Here is a 13,556-nt window from a genome sequence, read left to right as displayed (position 1 = left end):
ACACAAAATTAAATAACCTATCCATTAGGTCTGTGAGGAAGATGCGTTATAAATTAGTGGCAAACTAATTTTGAGCTATTCAAAATCAATATTTTGATTTTGATTTGATTATAGAAGTGAGGCTTTAAGGTCTGAAGACGCAGAAGTGTGTCTGTAGAAGTGTGTGTTAATAAAGCAGATGTTCGGGGAAGTGGGAGGATTTTTGGCATTTCAGGATTTGCCCAGCTTTCAGAGGCATCTCGCCTTGAATGAAAAAAGCAAAAAATGTTGCAAATTCATTCCATACATTTTTCCCTCATCAGGGCCTGTTTATACCACCCAGCAGAGCACTAAGCCAGGCTGGCTGTGCTCTGGCATTCAGGCTGTGCTGTGGGAGGCAATTTAGGAGATTGATCTCAGACATATTTCAGTAGAAGGAGCAGAAACTTTTTCTCTTTGGATCTTCCAGAGTGGATCTGGAAAGTTGAACTTGGCTCCGCAGGGAAATTTGGGTGTTAACGATTAATTTGAAGGTAGCTCAATTTTAGCCAAATTCCCTCTGCTGGCTTAACTGGAGTAGGAGTACTCTAGGAAGTCCCATTTTTTAAACTGTTAGAGCTGATCTTCATAATTAAAAAATGCCAGAGTGCTTTTAAATCCTGTAATGAAAAAAACTTGAAAAGGTTTTGAAAAAATCTTATGCTTTTACAAGATTTCTTTCATTTGTTTTTGACTCCATCTTCTGCATATACAACCAATGGTGGGCTTATAGTATAGTTAGAAATCATCCTGGAGTCTGACTGTCCCCCCTCCTTTTCTTGACTCTTTTTAAAATTATTATAGTTAATTAAATTCCACATTTTAGAATATGCACTGAAAAATTTTCAGTCTTTCACAATGAAGTTGGTTTGAAGGGTTTTTTTGCAAAGTTGTTTACAGCATTCCTTCCACAAAGGAAGCTATTTCAGTAATTACACTGCTGATGGGAACTTCGTAAAACTTTGTTCTATGGGTCTATTTCCCTCTAATCCCAGCAGAAGGAAGAGGCATCCCTGTCTAGCTCTGCTGCCCAAAACTCCTGCCTTGCTCTCGTATTCACCTTTTCAAAATCCTAAGCAAATGTCAGAAGTCTGTGGTATTTGCTTTCCTCAAACACAGAGTACAGTAACACGTTTAGTTCATCAAAACTCAGCATTTCACAGCTGAGAGTTCGTAACTAAGATGAGAAACGGTGAAAATGGTAGCTTAAAACGTGCGGAGGTACAAAGTGTTACTTCCTCAGCGCAGCAGTCCCGGAGCACGGGCAGCGGGGGCCCTGGTGCAGCCGTGCCTTTGGGGACACAGCGTGTGCTGACACCCCGGGCCGGCTGCCAGGGACAGCAGGAACGAGGAAATGACTCAAGGAAACGAGCGCTCACTGCCTGTGCAGGACACGTCAGAGGCGCTTCCGGCACCCCTCATTTCCCGGGAAAGCCACGGAAGGCGAGGCTACGTTTTTACTACGAAATGCGCCTGAAGATGGTTGGCTACACTTTGGTTTGTCTCCCCGATCTCTTGTCAGTCGAGAGAGTCCGGTTTTGTCTTTGTGGGTACCCCCAAATGTGCTGGCTGTGTACAAATTCTGATGGGGGCTGGAGGGTTGCCAGAACTCCCCAGTCTTGAAGCTGAATTGCTTTGTCATTCCCATTTTGCTAGACTTTCCCTCTGGGAAGGTGAATTTGTTCATCTCAGACTGGAACTGGGAGTTACAAGGTCCCTCAGTTGCCTTATGCAGCCAGTGCTTACAGGTAGTGAGGGCTCAGGTGGCCCGAAGCATCTGTCCAAAAGAGAAAGACCTGAAAGGTGGAGCCCATCACCTTTGGAACCCCAGGGGTTTATTTCCCTGCTGAATCATAAGGGCTGAACCCTTTTTTCTTTCCATTCTGTACCTTGGACAGGGCTGTAAAATCTGCTAATACGAGGGAAAGATGATATATTCATCCTTCTGCCAGAGTTACAGTGCAAAACATTTTTTGATACATTCATCCGGTGTTCGCAAAAAGCAAAGGCAAAATTGAAAACCCAGAGGAAAAGAGGGTTCTATGCATCAGAGAGTGTTACATACACTACAAGTTGCCCTCTCTAGCCCCTCTGCAGGCCCCTGCTTGTATGAAAGCATAAAAATGGGATTTTAATCTTACAATTGATTTTATTAAGGTTTATTACCAACCTCAACTATTCATTCACCACTTACTGGCAATTTAACATTTTGTGAGCTTATGACTACAGCCTATTTAATACATGTTTAAGAGCTCTGAAAGAATACAAGGGAAACTGAAAATTAATTCAAATCTAGGGTTAACTGAAAAAGTTAACCCTGCTTTTGTATCCACATGGGGTTTCCCATTTGTCATTACAGAACTCCCTCCAGGACCAGGGAAGCTACAGAGCCACTTCAAAACAGCATTTTTCCCTGTTCCATCTGCTGATTAAGCGGGACACATTTCATCCCATGCTAATAGCACTGAGGTATCATAAGCATTACTGAAGTTATTACAGCAATTGTAATGTCACTGCTGAACAGTTTACTAGATTAAGGGTTGGAGTCTGTCAGTGCTTTATAGTATTCTTAATTCTAAGAACAGAATAGGCACATATTAAATAATTAACTGCTTAGTTTCGGAACACCCAACTTTGCTCCCTGCTTTCAACACATAAAATATCAGTTGCAGTGCTTAGCAACTCTTTAAAATAAAAAGCCATATAAAATTTTCATACTCAGAATGGCCAGAGCAGCAAACAGATCAGTAACTCACGTAGAAGTTACTGCCGATGGATAAATAAAGCTGTTGCAGTTGGCAGGGAACCAACACAGATTCCCTGAATGACAGTGAAGTACATCCCCTGTGGCACTCAAACATGCAGGAAGATGGGCAACAGTCGATAGTTACTACAAAATTTTAAAAGGGCAGGAATTTACACCTTTGTGCAGCGCAAGTCCCAAACTACGACGCTGCTGAGCTTTTACAAGCAGGGTATGCATGGTGTAAGTGTGGCTGAATGAACCCAACATGTCCTGTGACAATCAGCTTCAACGAGGTGGTTTATTTCAGTCAGAAAACAATGCCAGAATGAAGCATTTTGCTGCCTCCACCCCTATCACCGCAGCAGGCTTCACAGACAAGTTAAAACACTTTTATTCTGCTAAACCCCATTGAAAGTCCCCAAATGAAGAAGGCTCCTTTCAGTACATCCAGCAGTGGCAAAGCAACAGATCTCAGCTGATCCAAACTGGAGCAAGTAGGAGAGATGGTGACAAGGCACATGTTAAACATGCTAAACAGATTTTGTCAGGGAAAGGAGGGTTTTGATTGAAGAGGCATTAAGGCCTGAAAGGTCACTAGTTCAGGAGAATCCACCAGAGTTACCTTGAAGTGTGTTTGCAGCTGCAGCATTTACTGTAAGGGACACAACTCTGTGGCAAAACTCAGCAGGACAAAATTACAAAATTTTACTTCACAACTTAACAGGAGAAATATCTTCAATAACGTGGCCTTAGGTCCCTCATATACAGCAATATGTCACTTTCCTAAAGAACATCTGTAGTCTATAGTACCAAGTCAGTAGCAAAATGAAGGTAAACTGCATTCAGTTCAAAAAAAACCCAAACAACAACAACAAAACACTATAAAGTGCATTTAGTTCAACAAACATCATTACTGAAAAATTTCATTTTTAGGTTGTGTGTAGCAAAAATCTGCTTCTTCCTTGGCATTGTTATACACTCTGTGTTTTCGTTTGATGATGTGGTCTTCAAAAAGAGGTTGCAGGTGAAAAGATGACCATGTCTGGAGTCTGGTGACACAGAAAGCTGAGTGAAAAAGAAAAACTCAGTTAATTTTTTCCGTACTACAGGAAGCTAATCACTTTGCATATGCCAACCTAATTGGTAAAAATTGTCATTAAAATAATCTTTTAAAAATTTATTTAAAATTTTTAGAGGGAAAAGACATAACTATGAAGATAAATGGAAAACATCCCATTATATGATCAGACTTACTTTAAATTAGAAATAGCAACATATATTTTGTAATGAATTTGTCTTTCAGACACCAAGCTGCAGGGTTTGTTCTTTCCCTTATGAGGCTATTCCAGAAAAATAGTGTCCATTTACCTTAACTTTATATCACAATTCTTTTCACTTTTATTCCTTCTTCATGTTTCAAACTACTTCTCCTTTGTCTAAACCCTGTTCCTGTATTTTACACATTTCCAACGTGGTTCAGCCACTGTGATCCCCCCCTCATGTGCTCACTTGAAGGAAGGAGAACTGAGTTAAGAAGGAATAAACTGGGCACTAAGTTTTATTTCTGAATTCTCCAGCCTATCATCTCTTATATAAGAGGCTCCTAGAAAAGTTGTACACCTTCACTGTTCAAGGCAGTAAACAGAATAAAACAGAGCAATGAAAGTGTGTCTCAAACTGTCTCCACAGTGACAACAGCTGCTCAATTTTATTCTCCATTGAGGAAGGGACCATGTGTTAAGAATATTCCTCCAAAATACCTTGTTAAAAAACAGACTGAGGTGACTGAGGTGTTTTACAGCAATGGAGGATGACACAATTTTCCTTCCGACTTGCATTGCTGTAACACGAAACAAACAAGTGCTTCCTTTTCTGAAGCTGTCAAAGAGGTTTCAAAGAGCAAAAACCTACTCCACATCCAAAAATTATACCAGGACCAAACCATTACATGAGAACATGTGCTGGAACAGCAGAGAGGAACATGCTAAATACACTCTGTGGTTCTCTGAAGTGCTCACTCGCAGAGCAATTCTTACCTTGGTCTGGATCAATGCTTTGCAGTCATTAACACTGAATCCATCAAATCTAAAGTCCTCATTATCTTTGACATTTGATTCCTCAAAAATATCAGCCTGGCTCTCTGAAATGTCCTAAAAAAACATAATTTACATTTTATTTATGAATTTATTTATGCATTTCTTTCTGATTTCAGTGCATACTACCTAAAGAGAAATTTCACTCAAATAGCAACCACTAAATTTTACTTTCTGCAGCTGTATTTTATCATGTGCTCCCTTTGCATTAAAACAATTTTATGCCAGAACCAGTTCTACCTACACACATGAATTTGTGACTTCAATTAATTAAAAAGCCATTTCCAATTAGAATTAGCCTTAATTAACACCAACGCATTGCTAAGAAATCCATCTTAATCTGTATTATTACAAGCAATACAATTTTCCTTTAACAGACAAGAAGTAATCATGTAAGTTAAAGCTGCCTGGGCATTGATTTGATGCTGGGGGCAAGAAAGGAACAGAATGGGAGTTTAGCTGTGTTGGAGAAATGTCTCCCATTCCCTCTGTGTTAAATGACAGTTCTATAAAAGTGACTTTCAAGTGCAGAATAGGTTTCTACCTGCAGCACTGTCCTTCTGTTTGTATATAACTTGCAAGAAAGGTCAAATACGCCCATAAAATCAGTACCTTGCCAACCCCATGCTTCAGCATTCAAATAATCAATTGAAACAATTACTTGTGAAAACTACATGTGACTAATTAATCCCAACTAAATAACTGAATACTAAACCATCCCTGACCCTTGTATCTCCTCAAAACAAGAGATTGTTAAACAGAGACATTTCTTTTTGAGATCTTTCAGTACTGTCGGTTTGGCCTCAATCCAATTTAAAACATACTCTTCCTCAAGCCTTGCAAAAGCAGACAGAGGAATAATGTGAGGAAAGGGGAAGCTGAACACGCTTTCAGTTCCTATACAGTAAAAACATCCAATAATTACTGTAACAGCCTATCTCATTCAGATCTGATTTTCACTTAAACAGAAGGATATTAGAGGCTAACAATTTTCTTGCACTCCAAGCAAAAAAAGTAAACAATCCTACTGCACACACACCTGGGAGCTGATTCTCCACCTCTAACACCTGAAAGCTGCTTGTCCATCTACACCAAAGCTGAGTGCACCACCTAATAGGGAGCTGTGTTGGCAGACTTCAATGTAAAGACAATCAAAGTTGGGTCCTGCATGAGTTCATAGTTAGTTACACATAAAGATGAGAAAACACTAAGCTATCATCTTAAAAAGCTCCCTGTTAAAAAAACCTCATGTCTCACCCAGATCTGGTCCCTCATTCATCTGCATGTACAGGTGACAGAAGATCAGATTCCCAGCACAGTGTTTATGCTGGCAGAACGGAAAACCATTGTCCAATTACCTTTTGATTTGCATCTATCCCGAGAACACTCAGGAGGTTTTCTTGGCAATGGGACTTACTCCAGGGATGTCTTAAGCTGAGGGTATTATCAAAGTCTCTGAGCATTCTCCATACATTTCCAGAATCCATGCTAGGAAACAAAACACAATTTGAGGTTTCCAGTGAACGTATGCAACAGTTACATTATTACATACAGCTCTGTACTAACCCTGATCTAACAAGCAACTTGTTTTAAATCTCTTTCTACACTTGTCCAAACTATCAACCCAATGTACTAATTAGCTGGCATGACAATTAGTGGAAGCAGTAAGTCAAAATAAGTGTGTTTGTGCTCCTCAGATAAGAAGGGCATTGGAAGCACGTTTCAGAGACTGCTACATGCACACAGCTCACATTATTCATAGATGCTTCTGCGAAATGTGGGCAGAGTTCAGCCCTGTGCATTCTGCACTTTGCCTTTTCTGCCTCTCAAGTCTTTCTCCATCCCAGAGGTCACACTTCACCTCTGCAGCACCTGTCCTACAAAACAAGCCAAAGGCACTCACTGCTGAAACAGTGAGAAGCAGGGAGTTCCCTCGACTGTGGTGCTTTGGATTCTTACACTGCATTCATCACATATAAAAATTCACTTGGGCTTTACTTAGTTTACACTTGTCATTGACATTAATTATTCACCACAGTAGATGAGGGAATTTTTGTCTTTACTTCATGCTCTGCTATAATAGTGCAGTCCCCTTTACAATTATATTTCTTCACAAGTTTGGTGCTGATTAAAATATAACACATATGCAGCGAACTTGGCCAAATGGGTGCCCCCACTAGAAGTTTTACCTACATTTCTACTGAGTCTTAGGACATTTCTCAAGTATGGTCTGACACAGCTTTCTAGACACAAAGCCTCAGAGTTATAAAAAAATAACTGCAACACTGTTTGGTAACTACAATACTGCTCAGAAGCTGCTGATCCTTAAAAAACATGTAACAAAACTAGACGTGTTCCAGCTGTCGCAAGAGAAAGCTTAGTTAATGATACTAATTGCTATTAACGTAGCCCAAGAAAGAAGCCAGATGTACCACAGATTCTGAAGCACATCTGGTTAAATGTGAGGAGAAGTTACCAGCTGGGAAAACTTCGGTGGGAGGAAAAAACCAGCAAGTAAGTTGTTAGTAGAAGCAGCAGCCTCCGATGATGAAGAAATAAGTGGGATGTGCTGTAAAGAAAGGACAAGCAAACAGGAAGAACAGGCTGCCTGTTGGGTTCTGGCATTCCAGAGGCTTAGTCATAAGAAGGCACACCAACAGCAGGAAAAACCCTAAGCAGGAATTAGTAATTTTGATATATTCCCTTCATTGTTTTCCAATGGCTAAAACACCTTCCATTTCCTTTAACAATGTGCTACAAAACTGGTAAGATCTATACACAGAAAAGCATGTCACTAAAAAGATTTTTAAGTGCACCACTGATTTTTAAATTATGAAATAAATAATGTAATTGCAAAGGAACTTTTTCCTTTTTTCCCCCTTTTTTTTGGTTTTGTTTCAGTTTGGTTTTTTTTGGTTTGGTTTTTGGGTTTTGTTTTGTTTTGTTTTTAAACTGTTAATCTAAGCTCATTACCAAAGTTGATTCTTCAAAAGTTCAGGGATCCCAACATCTCCATTATTTTCATCAAGAACTTGCTCTAAGCTTCTTATGCTCTCTCTGGACTGTGGTACAAAGACTTCTGGAAAGGCCAACCTAAATATCTCCTCACAGCTGTGGTCTGCCTAGAAAAAAGGAGAGTTTTATTACATACACCATACAGGCCATGCCCATAGTTCATGAAGTCCAAAGACTATAATATTTCTAGAGATTGTCTTATTGTTTTTTTGAATTACTATTAACAGCAGAGGGACTGAGCTCATATTTCAGTGTTTTGAGTGTTTACCTAGAATTAGAGGAAGCAAGAGTCCCAGAGTTTCTGATGAACCTTAGTCTTTAACTTCCCAGTTTCTTGGTCATAGACTGGTTTGCATATTTAATGCTTATGACTCCTCCTTCTGCTCAGCTGATTCAGTCCAGGTCAAATCTGGTGCACACATCAATTCAAAAGCTTGTTTTGTTAACTCAGAATTCAAACACTCCTAATTCAATCAAATGTAACACACCTGCTAAATGCTACAGTTACCAATAAATACTTGCACTGTGCAAGTCTGCAAAAAAGCTGGGGTGAGGATGCTTCTGTATCCTCACATTTGCAACAAACTTTTTCCAGCCTATGCTAAAAATCAGAGCCTAATTTAAATCCTTGTTCCTCCTCCAGCGGTGACTAGGAGGAGGTTTGGAGGACTGACCACAGCCACAGGAGTGATCAAAACAGGGCTACTGGAAGTAACAGGGTTATCTGATGATTAAGAAATACATATACAAGGGAAAACATGCATAATTTGCATCCTACCCTAGAGGGATGTTAGGTTCAGAAGCTGTGTCCTTTTATTCCTTCAGAGAAGGAATTACTGCAATTTTCTAAATAAAAGCAATTAATCAACTCACCACCCTGCCCAGGGACTGCAATCCAGGAGCAGCAACGTTGTGTGAAAACTGAAGAATGGAACCAGTCAGTTTGGGGTTTTTGCTCAGCAATCAACAATTTGGTCTGAAAACCCTAAGCATGGATAATCCATATTTTTATGGTTTCATTTAATTGTAATTCAAACAGCTGAAATAGCTCCAGAGTCTCATTACACTGAACTCAGAAGTGGGGTGAACACTGAGAGAGTACGGATTTAATCTAGCGATAAGTGGACAAAATCACTAGAGCTGGTAGAAGGCTTCTGCTCTTCTGACCATGCTCCAAAGAACAGAATTTGTGCCCCACACTGCTCCCTCCTGAAGTAAACCCTTGCTAAAATGACTGTCGTGATGATTCACTGCTGGGACATTCAAAGACTCCTGGGTATGTTCCTTTGAATCTTCCCCAAAGTGTCATGGTAATTTCAATTAATTTGTAAATTATTTCAACCGGAGATACAACATGGAGGATCCTGACAGATGCCTGAAAAGCAGAATTTTGTGAAGTAACACTTGCTAAAGCATACATGGTCAAGGAAAAAAAACAACTTCCAGGTAGGCACCAAAACTGAAATGGGATGGGAATCAAGGAAAAGCCAGGCAGCTGCTCTTGGCTTCGGGATGGGGAAATTACAGCCCCAGGGAGTGCATCGAGGGAAGCACAGCTCTGCACAACTGCAGCACCTCCACAGAGCCTTGGTGCTGCTCCAACACACATACCAGTCACTGAATTACAGTTTAGCCAAAACAGATAAAAAGTAAGAGATTTTTTTTTTTGTCTTTATTACTGTCTACTTCAGCGAGTGTTTCTGAAACAAAGCTTGGGTATATTTCCATTTATCTTGTGGTTTTGTGCTAACTATAAAAAAATCAGTGTACAAAGTTCACATCAGTACTTTCTGAATAAATCCTCTATATCCTATTATATCAAAATACCCCATGGCTTAAACACATGCACCAGTCCCTCTCTCACAGGCCAGTGTTTAAAGAGCACATGAAACATCCTCAGAGCGTTCAATCATGTAGGCAAAAAACTCAGCTACTGCAAGGAAATTAATGATTGTTTCTGTCTGAAAACACATGATTCTGATCCCAATTGACATAATTCAATTAAATAAAGCAATAAGCATTGAAGGTCAGACCTCTGACCTGAGATGATTTCCAGAGGTCCCTTCCAACCCACCTGGCCTTTCTTCTATTGACCATACAGAAGACAGAGCCCTAGTCCAAAGAGTTTATGATCTCAAACTAACACAAAAAAACACAGGGATAAAAGACAAGCTACACATATATTCTACACTCCAAGAAATCTGCAGCAGCTCTGTGTCTCTACCTTGAGAAAAGAAAAGACAACTTGAAACTCTAAGCATGGTTAACTTATTCAACTCGTACTGGACATTTCCTTCTACCCTTAACAAATGCAAAATAAAGGCTTCAGTAAGATTAAGATCTATTGCTTTTGGAAAGAAACAAGCAACCTGCTATACTCCATTTCAGCTTCAGTCATTACAACATTCTCTTTATCCAACAGAAGACTTCTTGTCCCCTGTTTCCAGCATTACAAAAAATTAGAATTCTCTGTGCACACCAATAACCAGGTATTTTGTGTATCTACACTCAGTCAGTGTGGACAGCTTATCCCACCCACTTCTTTCTGCTTTCCCTGGTAATACCTCTGCAACAAGTAAAATTCCTAGGCAAGGGCAAGAAATCCTGTCTCCAGAAAACCCTCAGTTCCCTACACATATTAAAATTTACCCAACAGATTACAAGCAGTAAGTTATTACTGCTACAGATTAACCCCATGGAAGTCTTAGCTGATTGTTCTCTTTTTTCAAATGCTGTAGTTTAGGATAAAAGTAGTAAGAACAAGGGGATTTTGTTCTGTATTTCTATGTTCTTTCTTCCCTTTTGTTACTTTCTTTCCCTTTGCTGATACATGTTTGGTCCACGTGGAAACAAGTTCATCCCAACAAGGTATAACCCTTTACCTGACCCTTGTTTTTTTTTGTGCTGATAAGGATTCATTGCATTATTAACTCAGAATTTTAGCTCTAACATTGTAAGAGAGAATGTAATATCCTATGCCAAAAATGAATTATATTAAATTATTTCTATTAATTTCTTGCGTGTCACCATCAGTCTAAAATTCCAGAAAAAAGGCTGATGTTATTCAGGAAGCATACTAAATAACAGAAGTCATTGTTTTTGCCAAATTCTAACTCAATGGTATGTGGGTTTACTTCAATAAGTTTTCAGGCAACTCACAGAATTTCTGTCCACCCTGCTCTTGTCACCCACCTTCCCGATTTGTTGTTTCCTATGCTCTTTCTCATCCAGCTTTTAAACTGCATGTGCTTCAGGGCAAGGTTTATGGTGCCTACGTGCTTACTTATTCCTAGTGCCTAGAAGCAAAGTAGCGCATTACATTCTTTAAAGCTCTCCAGCAGGACAACTTAAGTATTTGTCCAACGCTGTAAAGAAGTTGCTTTTGTTCCACTTGAGGTAGCTGCAAAGTGGCTGGACAGTTTCTCTCCACGTACAGCATTACCCTCTGCAGAGGAGACAGATACAAATCCAGAGGTGTAGGGAGCAGTAACACAAACATTTCTGGTCCTCGATTTGCTGTGAACACATACCTCGTTCAGAGAGCCTGAAGCCTCCTGTATCCTGTGGCACAGAGATGGCTCAGCACACGAGTGGGCAGCAGAAGTGCTGCAGCCTCCGTTGCTTAGGTCCAGATTGGCTCCAGAAGTTTTTGCTGACTTCACCAAAACTTCAAGGTTATGACTGAATCTCTCTGATTTGTCTGAGGGCTCCTTGAAGCCTTCAAAATCACCCCAGGAACCACTGGGTTCTGAGGTACTAAAGCTGCTCTCAGAAAACCCCTCACAACTTCTACCTTTGCCGTTCGTTACAGGGAGGCTTTGCTGCATTACTTCAAGATTAGCAATTTCTTCATTATTTGTCCTTTCATTCCAGTTACAGCCACTTTCATCAAGCAACACACCACCTGCCTCAGCTGCCAGGTCTTTTGGAGACCCATGGTGTGATATGTCTGTGCGAGCAAGACTTTCTACCACTGACAAGTTCTGCATCTTTGTTAGAGAGAAAAAAATGATTTGTTGAAATCTGTACCACAAAAAGGTTACTGAAGTTCAGTTGCATCAGAAATATGAGTGCTTCCAAAACAAAATCAAATTCTTCATTTCACCCCAAAGAATAACAACACTGCTGAAACAAAACAGGATGTCCTTCAGCCTCTCCTCCCGTACTCAGCATGTGCACGTTATTCGGCCTCACTTTCTGTGTAGCATATTAAGCCTGCAAAGAAAGGATTATAAATAAATACCTCTGTGATAAGGGCTATGTAGGAATGAAGATAGCTGATAAGGTAGGAGAAAGAATGCTTGGGTTAAAATAAACACGTTCCAGCATTATCCACTGAAAATTGCTGTGGGCAAAATTATTTAAAATTTACTCTTAACTATCTGCCCACACCACAAGAAAGCCATTAAATTAGTGAACAATACTCAGCAAATACATAACAGAAGTTGCTGGATTATTAACTCAGTACTGACTGAGTACACTGGAGACAAACCAAAATAACTATAGTCAACATCCAACACTTTGAAAATATTTTCTGTAACTACTTCATCCACCTCATGCACACCCAAATAATGCTATTTCTGCCTGAACAGGCTGCCCCATCCCAACGACTAGAATCCTGTAAAAATACAGTATTTCCAACTATTTAGGTAATTGAGGCAGATCTAATGAGTTCTGTTTAGCATCTGTAAATGCTACAGGCAGTGCTGCATTTACCATGTTAGATCAACCCCATCTCCTCAAGCATTTTCCCGAGCTCTTTTGGGGGGTGGATTAAAAAACACTCACTAAACGCGCTTCTCACCGGCCTGCCGCGGTGCTTAACAGAACGAACGCTGTGTGGTTTTCCCCCAGGTTTCCTCCGTAGGCGGGCCGGGCACAGACCAGGGGTGCGGCAGGTCCCTGGCCCGCCCCAGGGACACGGAGAGCTGTCCCGGCGGGGCGGGGCAGGGCGGGGGACGCGCGGCCGGAGCCGCGGGCGCTTCTCCCGGGGCAGCGGCTGCTCCGCCCGCGATGGCACCTGTCCGGGGACGGAGCAGCCTCACCGGAGCAGCCTCCCGCCGGTCCCGGTCCCGGTCCCGGGCCGCCGCCGCCGCCCGCAGGTCGCCAGGGGCGGTCCGAGGTGTGCGGGGCGGGCCGGGGCGGGCGGCGGGGCCGGCACCGCCCGGGACAGCCGAGCCCTCCATCCCTCCGCCCCATCGAGGGCAGGGAGCCTCAGCTCATCCTCATTCCCCGCGGTGTGTCCCCTCGCTCTGCTTTGACCAGCGCCTCTCCATCCTCGCCCCCGGGCCTCGGCCGTGCCGCTCGTCCGCACCCGCATCCCTCGGGTTACAGCCGCCCTGCCGGCCGGGAGGAGGCTGGGGTTCAAATTGTGATGTTAAAAAGAGAAGTATTCACTCTTTTTTTCCTCGCCCAGCTTCTTGCTGCGGCCTGGCAGGCTAAGGACACACGGTTTGATGGTGGTGGTTCCAGTTTGCCTTTCATTTGAGACTAGCTAGAACTCCCACGTAAATGCAAAGTTCCAGGATATGGATTTTTTTAAAAGTGACAATCAGTCCACCCACTAATATAATCTCAGAATAAAATAGTAGGAATGGACCAGCAACAATCCTCTTCTTCCCTCTCTTCTTTTGCTCCCCAACGTATTTGGCTGTCCCCCCTCTCTGCTGAGGCCGAGTCTTGAT

General features: G+C 41.6%; 1 protein-coding gene across 1 annotated transcript; it reads right to left on the bottom strand.

The window, feature by feature from the left end:
- Positions 1 to 3,661: 3,661 nt before the first annotated feature.
- On the bottom strand, positions 3,662 to 11,861 carry CLBA1 (clathrin binding box of aftiphilin containing 1; the record flags this gene model as incomplete). The annotated part of the gene is made up of 5 exons (XM_082284284.1): positions 3,662 to 3,829; positions 4,801 to 4,914; positions 6,216 to 6,345; positions 7,831 to 7,979; positions 11,403 to 11,861. The coding sequence occupies 5 exons, from the start codon at positions 11,859 to 11,861 to the stop codon at positions 3,662 to 3,664; spliced, it is 1,020 nt and encodes a 339-aa protein (XP_082140410.1).
- Positions 11,862 to 13,556: the final 1,695 nt, after the last annotated feature.

This window comes from Coloeus monedula (assembly GCF_965178545.1).
Source record: "Coloeus monedula genome assembly, chromosome: 6".
Taxonomy (NCBI): domain Eukaryota; kingdom Metazoa; phylum Chordata; class Aves; order Passeriformes; family Corvidae; genus Coloeus; species Coloeus monedula.
Note: the sequence above shows the minus strand (reverse complement) of the source record. Positions and strands in the feature narration are given on the sequence as shown.